Source organism: Erythranthe guttata, chromosome 13 (assembly GCF_056151865.1).
Source record: "Erythranthe guttata isolate IM_541 chromosome 13, IM_541, whole genome shotgun sequence".
Lineage (NCBI taxonomy): Eukaryota > Viridiplantae > Streptophyta > Magnoliopsida > Lamiales > Phrymaceae > Erythranthe > Erythranthe guttata.
The window spans coordinates 1,462,814-1,475,255 of NC_142545.1; the positions used below are offsets into that span (position 1 = coordinate 1,462,814).

Here is a 12,442-nt window from a genome sequence, read left to right on the forward strand (position 1 = left end):
CAGATATTTAAATACATTATACTCTCTATGTCAACCCTCACTTAATTTTTAATTAAACTGACAACTATGATTGGTCACTTCATGTAACTGACAACTATTAACGCAACTAATTATGTTTGAAGCCTAGATTGATTTAGTATATATATACATGCATGATCCTCATTACACACACCAAACAAACAAGAACACAACAAACACTTAGTTTGAGATATTCCAATGGCTTTCGGTAAGCAAATTCTTGTGTTTCTTGTTTTGGTTGGCATATTCAACTTATGCAATGCTCAAGGGTTGAAGCTTGGCTTCTACAAGAAGACTTGTCCAACTGCTGAGGCGATCGTGAAAAAGGAAACTGCTAGTATTATGGCTGTTGCTCCAACTCTTGCTGCTCCTATTCTCAGAATGCATTTCCACGATTGTTTTGTTAGAGTATGATTTTTTTTAAGATCTCTATCTCTCTTTTAAGATATGTTTCTTTAGGTAGTTTTATGTTGATGTACTAATTAGTTACTTATTACAGGGTTGTGACGCTTCTATTCTACTGAACTCAACGACAAATAATCAAGCCGAGAAAGATTCATTCCCCAATCTATCCCTTAGAGGATATGGATCCATCGACAGAGTAAAATCCGCAGTGGAGAAAAAGTGCCCCGGTGTTGTTTCTTGTGCCGATATATTAGCTCTCGTTGCACGAGATGCAGTTTCATTTGTAAGTACTACTGCAGATGATTACACACACACACACACACACACACACATATATATATATATATATATATATATATATATATATATATATATATATATATATATATATATATATATATATATATATATATATATATATATATATATATATATATATAAAATCTTGTTTATATAAAATTATACTTATTTATTTGTATGTATATAATGTAAATTAGTTGAATGGAGCATCCTGGCCAGTACCATTGGGAAGGAGAGATGGAAATGTATCAAACAGCACAGAAGCTTTGTTCAATCTTCCACCTCCTTTCTTCAACATCACTCAATTGAAAGCTAGCTTTGCCTCAAAGGGTTTGAATACAAAGGATCTTGTTGTTCTCTCAGGTAATAATCATTTATCACTTGTTTTATTAATTAATTACATCATATTTTTTTTTTAAATCCTAAATTTGTCACTTTTGAAATTCATTAATTACAATTTTTTTATTTTGTCATTTAATACTCTTAATCAATTGAAAGACAATCAGTTGAAAGACAAGGGTATTTTCGTCATTTTCTAAATATTTTTTTGTAACTAACAAATACTCTGATTAAAATTTGCAGGAGGACACACCATAGGAACATCGCACTGCTCGAGTTTCACTAACCGCCTGTACAACTTCACCGGAGTAGGAGATAGTGACCCTTCATTGGACTCAAACTATGTTGCTCGGTTGAAGACAAGATGCAGTGCGACTGATACCACTACACTAGTCGAAATGGATCCTGGGAGTTTTAAGACATTCGACACCGAGTATTACACTCTTGTTGCTAAACGAAGAGGACTTTTCACATCTGATTCAGCTCTTCTTGCTGACAGTGAAACTAGGGCTTACGTCACCAGCCATGCTACTCCTCAAGGGTCAAAGGACTTCTTGAAGGACTTTGCAAAGTCAATGGTCAAAATGGGCAAGATTGGTGTTTTGACAGGGAGCCAAGGTGAAATCAGGAAAACTTGTGGTTTTATTAATTAATTAATTAATTAAATTGATTAATTAATGAGTGGTGTTATTTGTGATTTTTGGTAACCAGCTAGTTGTTTTAATATGTTGGTTGACAGGTGATTTTTGTACTTGTATTTTTTTCTGTTGCTATTTGGTTTCTTTGTAATGGTTCAGACAATAAAATAAGAAATATAATGAAAGTTTTATTTTTAATTTGTACTTGTACGGCTGTTGAAACTTCTCAATCTGGATCGTGTATTCCAAATATCATGGAAAATATCTAAATTAAATTTTGTATTCTATTAGTGATTATAACGAAACCATATGGAAAAGAAGAACAAGTCTATATTAGGAGCGAGACAAATTATTATTTTGAAAAACACTTAAACGTCTTATTTTATCGTATGCAAAATTGATCAGGTTTTGTCTTATTTGTACGATATGTAAGGGTCTTTTCGTTAATGGATATGTTGTTTTTGAAAGAGTCACTTTATGAATAGACGTGTTGTTTAGAAAGAAATCAATTCATGTATTCCAAATAAATACCTATTCATAATTACCTAACAATTTTTATTCACTTGAAAAAACCCAACATAATATACTCTAACTTAACAATTACTCGGTGATGAGTACTTCAAGTAACGACCTTGGTGTCCACAGATGACCGGAACGACTGTCATTTTAGGTTCTCGATTTGTTTCGGCAATTTGTTTGGAGATCAGTGATATTGTATACCTGTCCGTAGCGAGTCCACCCTATGACGATTAGTAACATTATATTATACATATATTTTTATGGGTTAATTACACCTACACCCGTAAGATATGTTAAAATAACTTTAAGGTCAATGTGGTATTGGTAATTACAACCACACTCCTGAAGCAATTAATAGAGCAAAGATTTCATGTCATATGGACCGATATGCACTATATCTGTTTCCTGCGAGGCCGTTAATACTACCATAGACGAAACTTTAATAAATCTTGTGTAATATAATACATATTTAAGAAATGTTAGGAGAGTCATGTCACCCACTAGCTATATGTTGTCTCCACCCCTGCCTGAAACTAATAATCCGTTAGAACTTTGGAATAACTTATCCAATGCATTATTCCGTTAGGGTTTCTAACAATGTTTAGAGGGTGATTGTAATTAATCGATACTACACGGACCTTAAAGTTATTTCAGCATACCTTTAGAGTGTAGGTGTAATTTACTCTATTTTTATTTAATCCACCCATTTTTTATTATTTAGTCCACCCAAATTTCAAATTAATGCAAAAACATCCTATATGTTTTTTTTTCCTTTCTTATTTTCTGATTATTTCCTAATTTTTGCACACAAAAAAGAAACGAAGGTCATTTTGTTTTTTTTTCTGGAACGATGCGCCCGAAAGTTTTATGTCCATATTGTAAGAAAAATTATGGACTCGCCATTGGCGCCACGCATGAACTAAAAGTTGCATTTTTACAATACTTAAGATTTGAATTTACAATACTTAATCATTTACAATAAGATTTGAATTTAATTTTAATAACAAGAATAGTGATAAATTATGGTTTGTGCTAACCACATCTCAATGATTAATCAAATGGAACATGAAAATTAATGATAAATTAATTAATATAACTTTTTCGTGCTTCTGAACATGGGATTATAGATTAAGATTTAATTAAGATTTTCGAAATTGCTATTCAGTCCCCTAAATTTAAGTTATTCTTGATTTTGGTTTGGGGCCAATTTGAAATAATGAAAAACCTGTTTTACAACCCTCAATGCTTTCTAAAATTGCATTTCAGTCCCCCATTTTTTTATTTGTTTATCAAAACTGTGATATAGTTTTAGAAATTACATTTTCACCATATATTTTTACGATCATTAATAGGTGGTCGCCGTATAGACCGTTTTTCTAATATACTCTAACCGAACAACTCAGTGCCGACCTTCGTGTCCACATATGACCAGAACGACATCATTTTAGGTTCTCGATGTGTTTCAGCAATTTGACCTTGTGTGTCAGTCAGTGGCGAGTCCACCCTATGGCGATTAGTAAAATTATATTATACATATATTTTTAGATAATCCACCCATTTTTTTTTATTATTTAGTCCACCAAATTTCAAACTAATGCCAAAAATCCTAAATCTTTTTTTTTTCTTTCCAATTTTCAGATTTTGTCCTAATTTACGCACATAAAAAAAAAACGACACCATAAATTTTTTTTCAGGAACGGATGCCCCCCCCGAAAAGTTTGAAGTCCATCATCTAATAAATTCCTGGACTCGCCATGGCGCCAACCATGAACGAAAAGTTACTTTTTTTTTCATAAATGATAGGTTGAGATTGAAGCGATTGCGAAATCTTCAAATCACCTTATGTTTTTTATTCTCGAGCTTCTTCTCATTAGAATTAAGCCTCCCGATCATGAATAATATTGGTTTTAAGATCGACTCGACGAATTAACTACTAGGATTGGATCAAGGTCAAGAGTTCAAATCATGTCCATACCATATGATGATACTAAAGTTAGATCACCTTAGATAGTTGAGATATGATGAACTGGAAGAGCAGAGTGGATCACTGGCTCACGAGCTTGATGACCTTGAGATACCTGAGATCATAGAACACGTGAACTAGGCCGGGGGTTGATCCGGCGGAAACCCCTTCGACGCTCAAGTCAAACGTGCGGATAGTGGAAATAGTCCAGAGAATACAGTTAATAGTATTGCTCAGTTAATAGGACGTCCCTTAAGGAATGAGTTCAAACCTTTATTTATAGCTTAATCAAGATTGTCGGGCCCAAACCTTACTTGAAGGTGATTGGGCCTCGGTGATAGTGGTCTTTAATATTGGGTTCCTGGCCCAATAAGTAAAGGAATCGTAGGCCCATTGGGTTGGCCCAATTATGCATATCATTAAGCCCCCCACTCTCGAGTCGATGTGGGGGCCATGTTGAAATGGGTGTTAGATCGTGTCGAGAGTAAAATTGTAGAAGTCGATCGTTGGCGTATGGCCTAATGGTGTGCGAAAACGCATTGGAGCGTGTGTCGGAGGGGCGTGAAGGCGCGTTGGCGCGAAGCGCAACCAAGTTGTCGCGATGTAAGTTACTTGACTCGTCGGTGTTGTCCCGCGACGATGTAGTAGCTCGGATCAAGTTATCTCCTCGTGGGAGTTGTCTCGTCGCGGGGTAATAGAGTTATCTCCTCGTGGGAGTTGTCTCGCGATAATGTAGTAGCACAGAGCGAGTATTCTCCTCGTGGGAGTTGTCTCGCAATAATGTAGTAGCACAGAGCAAGTATTCTTCTCGTGGGAGTTGTTATTTATCGACATTGTCAATGTTGTGACGCGTTGCTTGTATGTGTTTACATATAGCCTTGTGCGTGATGTACTTGAGCAGGGGATTAGGCTCTCAAGATTTTTTATGGGGATCGTGCCCCTTGTTAGACCTCGTGGGTCGTAAGTGTGTTTGGACCGTGGCCATGTTTTAATGAATGACCCATCGAAAACAAGTAGATAAATTTGAATCAAGCTGGCCAGGCTATATAGATTCCCATAATATCTCTAAGTGTTTCTAGGGTTGTAATCGTGCTAACTTGAGCTTGCGATTATATAGTGAATTTTGGGCGAGTTGTCTCCTCATGGGAGTTGTCTCGCAGCGAAGTTGTAGGAGCATTGGATGACGCGCGACTGAGGAGCGTGCGGATTGAGGTCGCTCTGAGCGATTTATCTCCTAGTGGGAGTTGTCTCGCAGCGAGTCTTATTATCGAGCGAGGTGGCTGCACGTGGGAGTTGCCTTGCAACGGATTTGTAGTGCCGAGCGAGTTGGCTCCTTATGGGAGTTGGCTCCTCGTGGGAGTTGTCTCGCTGAGGGTTCGTAGTACCGAGCGAGTTGGCTCCTCGTGGGAGTTGTCTCGCTGCGGGTTGTAGGACGGAGCGAGTGGTCTCCTCGTGGGAGTTATCTCGTTGTGGTTTCATAGATCCGAGGGAGTTGGCTCCTCGTGGGAGTTGCCTCGCAACGGGTTTGTAGGACCGAGCGAGTTGGCTCCTCGTGGGAATTGTCTCGCTGCGGGTTGTGGTACCGAGCGAGTTGGCTCCTCGTGGGAGTTGTCTCGCTGCGGGTTCGTAGTATCGAGCGAGTTGGCTCATCATGGGAGTTGTCTCGCAAGCCCCTCACTCTCGAGACGATGTAGAAGTCAAGTCGAAAAGGGTACCGGATCGTGTCGAGGGTAGATCTGTATTGTGAACTTCCGTTAATTGCTGGCGTGGCCTGGAGAAATAATAATTTTTATTTATTTATTGGAGAGCGCGCTCGATTTGGGGGAGCGCATTGAAATTCGCGCGCAATTTGGTGAAACGCGTTGAAATTCCCGCGCGATTTGGTTAAGCGCGTAAAAATTCGGGCGCTATTTGGTGGAGCGCGTAGAAATTCGCACGCGATTTAGTTTAATCAGTAGAAAACCGCACGCGTTCCATAGGTGTAAACATAGCGGCGCGATTTGATGGAGTAGGCGCGATTTGATGTAGAAAAGAGGTGATGTGGTGATGGGACACGCATTAATGGAGGAGAGAGGAATGCAAGCTTTGGAGGTGTGTTGACCTCCACGTGCTGCTGCCTACCTTTTCTTTTTCTATTTTTTTTTTTTTTTTTTTTTTGTTTCCTGGCAGCGCGCGCATACCAATGGAGTGCACGGCAACAGAGGCGCGCGGTGCTCCACGCGCTGGCAGCCTTCCCTTTTTTTTTTGTTTTTTGTTTTTCTCTCTCCCGCCGGCGCGCGCGCGGAACGAGGCGGAGTGCACTGGCGCGTGTGTTGTGCACGTGCGCATGCTTTATCAGTTTTTTTTTTTGTTTCTTCTGCGCGCAGCTGCCCTTGCGCGTGCTGTGCACGCGCTAGCCACTTTTGCCCTTTTCTTTTTTCTCTATCTTCTTTATTTTTCTTCTTCTTCGTTTTTTTTTCTCATCTTCTTCTTTTTTGTTCTTCTTCTTTTTCTTTTTTCTCCATCTTCTTTATTTTTCTTCTAATTCTTCTTCTTGTTCTTTTTTTTTCTTGTTCTTTTTTTCTTGTTTTTTTTCTTCATCTTCTTCTTCTTCTTTTTTCTTCTTTTTTTTCTTTTTATTTTTTTGTTTTTTTGTGGTTGATGTTCACCCCTTTGGGGATGTTCTATTTTTTGAGTAGGGAGATTATACTCGTCTCTTGAGATGTGATGTGCACCCACTTGGGGTTGAAAGGTAGAGGTGATGCCCACCTTGGGATGGGGATGTTTTATTTGTTGAGTAGGGAGATTATACTCGTCTCTTGAGATGGGATGTGCACCCACTTGGGGTTGAAAGGTAAGGGTGATGCCTACCTTGGGATGGGATAACCCCTTTCTTTAGAATGAGGCGCTCGAGACCTATGGTCTGAGGTGGATGCGCACGGTTGTGCCATTGCTTCAGTGGCAACACGAGTTGAAACTTTCGCGATCGTACGCTGAAGGTCCTTATCGGTTATCTGAACCGTTAGAGGAGCAAGTATAATTTGAACTTGTTGAAGGTTCGGCGATCATACACTGAAGGTCCTCTTCGGTTATCTGAATCGTTCGGGGGGGGGGGGGGGGGGCAGAGGTAGGCCCCTAGGGAGTTGACAACCCTTGGCGAACGAAATATTTTGGGGGTACTATAAAACCCCAGGGAGTCGATAACCTTTGGCGAGCGAAATATTTTGGGGGTACTATAAAATCCTAGGGAGTCGATAACCCTTGGTGAACAAACTATTTTGGGGGCCCTATAAACTCCCATATTTTGTGTTGACTTGAGCTAATAATTATGTGGTGAAAGAGCAATAACACTGAGAGTAAAGGAAATAACTAGCTTTATTCATTGATCGAAAATGTGAAGCTTATGAGCCTACTTGAGGCGAAGGTAAATAAACAAGTAGGGAGCGAATCACTCGAAATAAATAAACTTGTACTAAGTAGATGATGTAGGTGTTTCGTTCAATTGATGTCGAGAGGTGAGGGGATGTATCATCCTTAAGGTATGATAGCGCCCCAGTTTAGGATGATGTGATCACGAACAATGTTATGGGCTCGATAGATTCCAAGTGTCATTGACATCATTGGAAGTACAAGGACGTATAGGGAGATTATCAATGAGATGTTGACGATTGTCGTCGGCCATCTCGTCGCTGGGTGTTGAAGTAATCTTCATCTCTTTTCCTCTTGGGAGGAGGGAGGGCCGAAGCCTCTTCGATGCGCACGTGTTTCTCAGCGCGACTTAGTAACTCTTCCAGAGTGGTTGGAGGTCTTCCTGCAATAGATTCCTTGAATCTACCTTCCTTCAAGTTTTGTTGAATGATTCCAACGAGCATGCTTCCTCCCACGTTAGGAACTTTGTGAGATGCCTCCACAAATCGTGAATGTAGTTGCGGAGGGTGTCACCCTCTCTCTGGGTGATAGTGAAGAGGTACGCGGGAGTCTTTGCGTACTCTTTGTTGATAGCGAAATGGTGGGTGAAGCGATCTGTTAGTTGGGAGAGAGCTTCAATTGACCCAGTGGGCAAGGAGTTGAACCAGCTCAATGCTCGTTCGGAGAGCGTTGTGCGAAACATCTTGCACATTGCCGCATCAGTTGGGCCATAAAGATCTGCCATGGCGTAGAACTTTTCAAGGAGCTCCTGTGGATCACCAGTTCCATCGAACTGCGGTAGACTCGAGACCTTTACCCGTTGGGGTTATCTCATTGATTATTGCGACAGTGAAGGGATTGTGCCTTATTGAAGGTATTGCCCTTCCACCAATGGGATTACCTATGTGGGGAAGGTGATTTGAGCGAGATACCTAACTGTTAATATCATCCTCTCCATCATTGTGTGGAGGAGCTCGCTGGAGAGAGGTGCTGCCTCTTGAAGGTGAACGTGGGTCTCGTCGCCCAGTTCGTGCCTCTTGGCGATGAGTAGATTGTTGCATTCGGGACCGTGGGTCCGAGGTAGAGGAGGAGACACTTATTTGGTTCTGGACTGGCGGTGGTGCCATAGGTGGCTCCACATGTGGAGCAGGTGCTGGTATCGCGTTGGCAGCATTTGCTCCCATCGTGGCGATATATTGGGTCACGGCCTCTGTGGCAGCGCGAGTTGAAGCTTCTGCTATCATGCGTTGGAGTGCATCCTCGGTTATTTGAAACGTTCGAGGAGCAGGGAGTGGTGGATCGACGAGTGGTGGGTCCCGAGGGGGGATCACCTGAACCTCGCGAGGCGGATCCGCGGCACGTGGAGGAGGTGGCAAGCCAGAGCCTCCACGGACCGGGAGTTTGTTAGCTGTGTATTTTCTCTCCGAGCAGACGCCTCATGAGGATCTTGTTGGCTACGTGATCTGGTTTGCATCGTTCTCATAGACGGCGCCAAAATGATGATGCTAAAGTTAGATCACCTTAGATAATTGGGATATGATGAACTAGAAGAGCAGAGTGGATCACTGGCTCACGAACTTGATGACCTTGAGATACCTGCGATCATAGAACACGTGAACTAGGCCGGGGGTTGATCCGGCGGAAACCCCTCCGACGCTCAAGTCAGACGTCCGGATAGTGGAAATAGTCTAGAGAATACAGTTAATAGTATTGTTCAGTTAATAGGACGTCCCTTAAGGAATGAGTTCAAACCTTTATTTATAGCTTAATCAAGATTGTCGGGCCCAAACCTTACTTGAAGGTGATTGGGCCTCGGTGATAGTAATCTTTAATATTGAGTTCGTGGCCCAATAGATAAAGGAATCGTAGGTCCATTGGATTGGCCCAATTATGCATATCACCATACTTAATCATTTACAACAAGATTTGAATTTAATTTTAATAAGAAGAATATATATTGATATATTATGGTTTGTGCTAACCACATCTCAATGATTAATCAAATGGAACATGAAAACTAATGGTAAATTAATATGACTTTTTGGTGCCTCAGAACATGGGGTTTTAGAGAGGTGCCCTACAATGACGATGAATAACTACTCTTACCAAAAACGTAGCGTGTGTTATGTAACGTTAGTACGTTTGAACGAATTAATTAGAATTCTTTTTTTTTTTTTTTTGTTCTCATCGCCTCTCACACAATATCAACAATTTTTAATATTATATATTGACAAAAGAAAAAAAATCATAATAAAAATTAAAGATTCCATTGCATCATATGCTGATAGAGCACACACCAAACTAAAGGGTAACATGGTCGTCAATTTATATTAAGGTCAAGTTTTATTATTAATTAATAATATATAGTTAGTAGTTATTTATTCATAAATAAACTTAACAGATCTACCTGTTCTTGGATTATTTTGAGCTTTAAAGGCCTTGTTTGGTTGTCATGATAAAACTAACCAAAATATAAAGATTGTGCAATTTTATTAGAACTTATCAGCACAATTAGATTAGATAATGGATTTATCCAAACAAGTTTAATTGATTATTAAGATATAACCTTCCTTCCAAATTCAACCGTAGATCATATGAATACAATGTATATTTAGGTTTCCGTAAACTCTATAAAATCTGAAGTTTTTTTTTTTGGCAAAAACCCAATTTCCGTGAAACTCAAAACTCATTTTTGTAGAACAATTACTGCCAAAAATAAATATAATCCTATCGAAAAGGTGGCCAGCCGTCATTCCATCACATTATTAGGTGAGAAATGATTAAATACAGAACATTTGCATATATTAAATATGTTATACTACGTACTATGTCAACACTATTAAGATTATCATCAACTTGACAATTATAATAATTGATCACTTGTTCAAATTAATAACTATTAACATACATCTAATTATGTTCGAGCCGCCCTCATCCCAGCTCGATAGTTTTCGTGTGTGTATATATATACACATGCATGATCCCCATTAAACACCAACAAAACAAGAACACAACAAACATTTAGTTTGAGTTATCCATTAGTTCCAATGGCTTTCAGTAAGCAAATTCTTGTATTTCTTGTACTAGTTGGCATATTCAACATATCATGTAATGCTCAAGGATTGAAGCTTGGCTTCTACAAGAAGACTTGTCCATCTGCTGAGGCGATCGTGAAAAAGGAAACTGCTAGTATTATGGCCGTTGCTCCAACTCTTGCCGCTCCTATTCTCAGAATGCATTTTCACGATTGTTTTGTTAGGGTATGTTGACTTAAAATTAAATATCTCATATTGCATTTCCATTAACTAAGATGTGTGTGTATGTGAATACATGTATATATATTAAGTAGTAACTTTTGTTTTGCAGGGGTGTGACGCTTCTATTCTACTGAATTCGACAACCAATAATCAAGCTGAGAAAGATTCATTTCCCAATCTATCCCTTAGAGGATATGGATCCATCGACAGAGTGAAATCCGCAGTGGAGAAGAAGTGCCCCGGTGTTGTTTCTTGTGCTGATATATTAGCTCTTGTTGCACGAGATGCAGTTTCACTTGTAAGTACTGCAGATCATTATATATCTATATATAAAAACAAAATCTCGTTTATTTATAATTATATTTATATTTATTTATTGTAAATTTTTATTAGTTGAATGGAGCATCGTGGCCAGTGCCATTGGGAAGAAGAGATGGAAATGTATCAAACAGCACAGAGGTTTTGTTCAATCTTCCACCTCCCTTCTTCAACATCACTCAATTGAAAGCTAATTTTGCCTCAAAGGGTTTGAATGCAAAGGATCTTGTTGTTCTCTCAGGTAATAATTATATACTCGTCTGTTTTACAATATTTGTCTCTTTGCAGTAAATGTTTTCTTGTTCCTAAATTATATAATTTGACACTTTTGATTTTGAAATTCATTAATGCATTAGGCATTACTTAAATTTTTGTTTTTGTCATATATCACTCTTAATTAATTGAAACACAATCAATTGAAAGACAAGGGTATGTTTGTCGTATTCTATATTTTCTTGTAACTAGCAAAAACCGTAAATATGCAGGAGGACACACAATAGGAACATCGCATTGCTCGAGTTTCACTAACCGCCTGTACAACTTCACCGGTGTTGGAGACAGTGACCCTTCATTGGACTCGAACTATGTTGCTCGTTTGAAGACAAGATGCAGTGCGACCGATACCACTACACTTGTCGAAATGGACCCTGGCAGTTTTAAGACATTCGACACCGAGTATTACACTCTTGTTGCTAAAAGAAGAGGACTTTTCACATCTGACGCAGCTCTTCTTGCCGACAGTGAAACTAGGGCTTACGTCACCAGCCATGCTACTCCTCAAGGGTCAAAGGATTTCTTGAAGGACTTTGCAAAGTCAATGGTCAAAATGGGCAAAATTGGTGTGTTGACCGGGAGCCAAGGTGAAATCAGGAAAACATGTGGTTTTATTAATTAATTAATTAATTAAGTTAATTAATTAATGAGTGGTGTTATCTTTGTCTTTTGGTAACTAGCTAGTTGTTTTAATATGTTGGTTGACAGGTGACTTTTGTACTTGTATTTTTTTCTGTTGGTATTTGGTTTCAGACAATAAAAATTGTTCCTCCGATACTGTTTGAATAATATAAAATAAGTCATATGGAAAATATTATTAACAATATCTAAATTGAATTATGTGTTCGATTAGTTATTATAACAAAATCAAAAGGTGAATGGTCTGCGGTCATAGACTTATAAAATTAAGCATGATAAAACAATAAACAAGTATATATTATGAAAAACTTATAGAAATAGGTAAATTACGAAAAAAAATCTTCATGTTTGGATTATTACAAGTACCCACCTCAACTATGAATTTT

General features: G+C 38.9%; 2 protein-coding genes across 2 annotated transcripts; both read left to right on the top strand.

Annotated features, from left to right (window-relative positions):
- The first annotated feature begins 125 nt into the window (after positions 1-125).
- LOC105972069 (peroxidase 27) lies at positions 126-1,898 on the top strand. The gene is made up of 4 exons (XM_012997001.2): positions 126-426; positions 518-706; positions 921-1,086; positions 1,306-1,898. The coding sequence occupies exons 1-4, from the start codon at positions 217-219 to the stop codon at positions 1,713-1,715; spliced, it is 975 nt and encodes a 324-aa protein (XP_012852455.2). The 5' UTR covers positions 126-216; the 3' UTR covers positions 1,716-1,898.
- Positions 1,899-10,496: 8,598 nt separating this feature from the next.
- On the top strand, positions 10,497-12,192 carry LOC105971960 (peroxidase 27). The gene is made up of 4 exons (XM_012996895.2): positions 10,497-10,829; positions 10,936-11,124; positions 11,220-11,385; positions 11,630-12,192. Exons 1-4 carry the CDS (start codon positions 10,617-10,619, stop codon positions 12,037-12,039), a joined length of 978 nt encoding a protein of 325 aa, XP_012852349.1. The 5' UTR covers positions 10,497-10,616; the 3' UTR covers positions 12,040-12,192.
- The last annotated feature ends 250 nt before the right edge of the window (positions 12,193-12,442 follow it).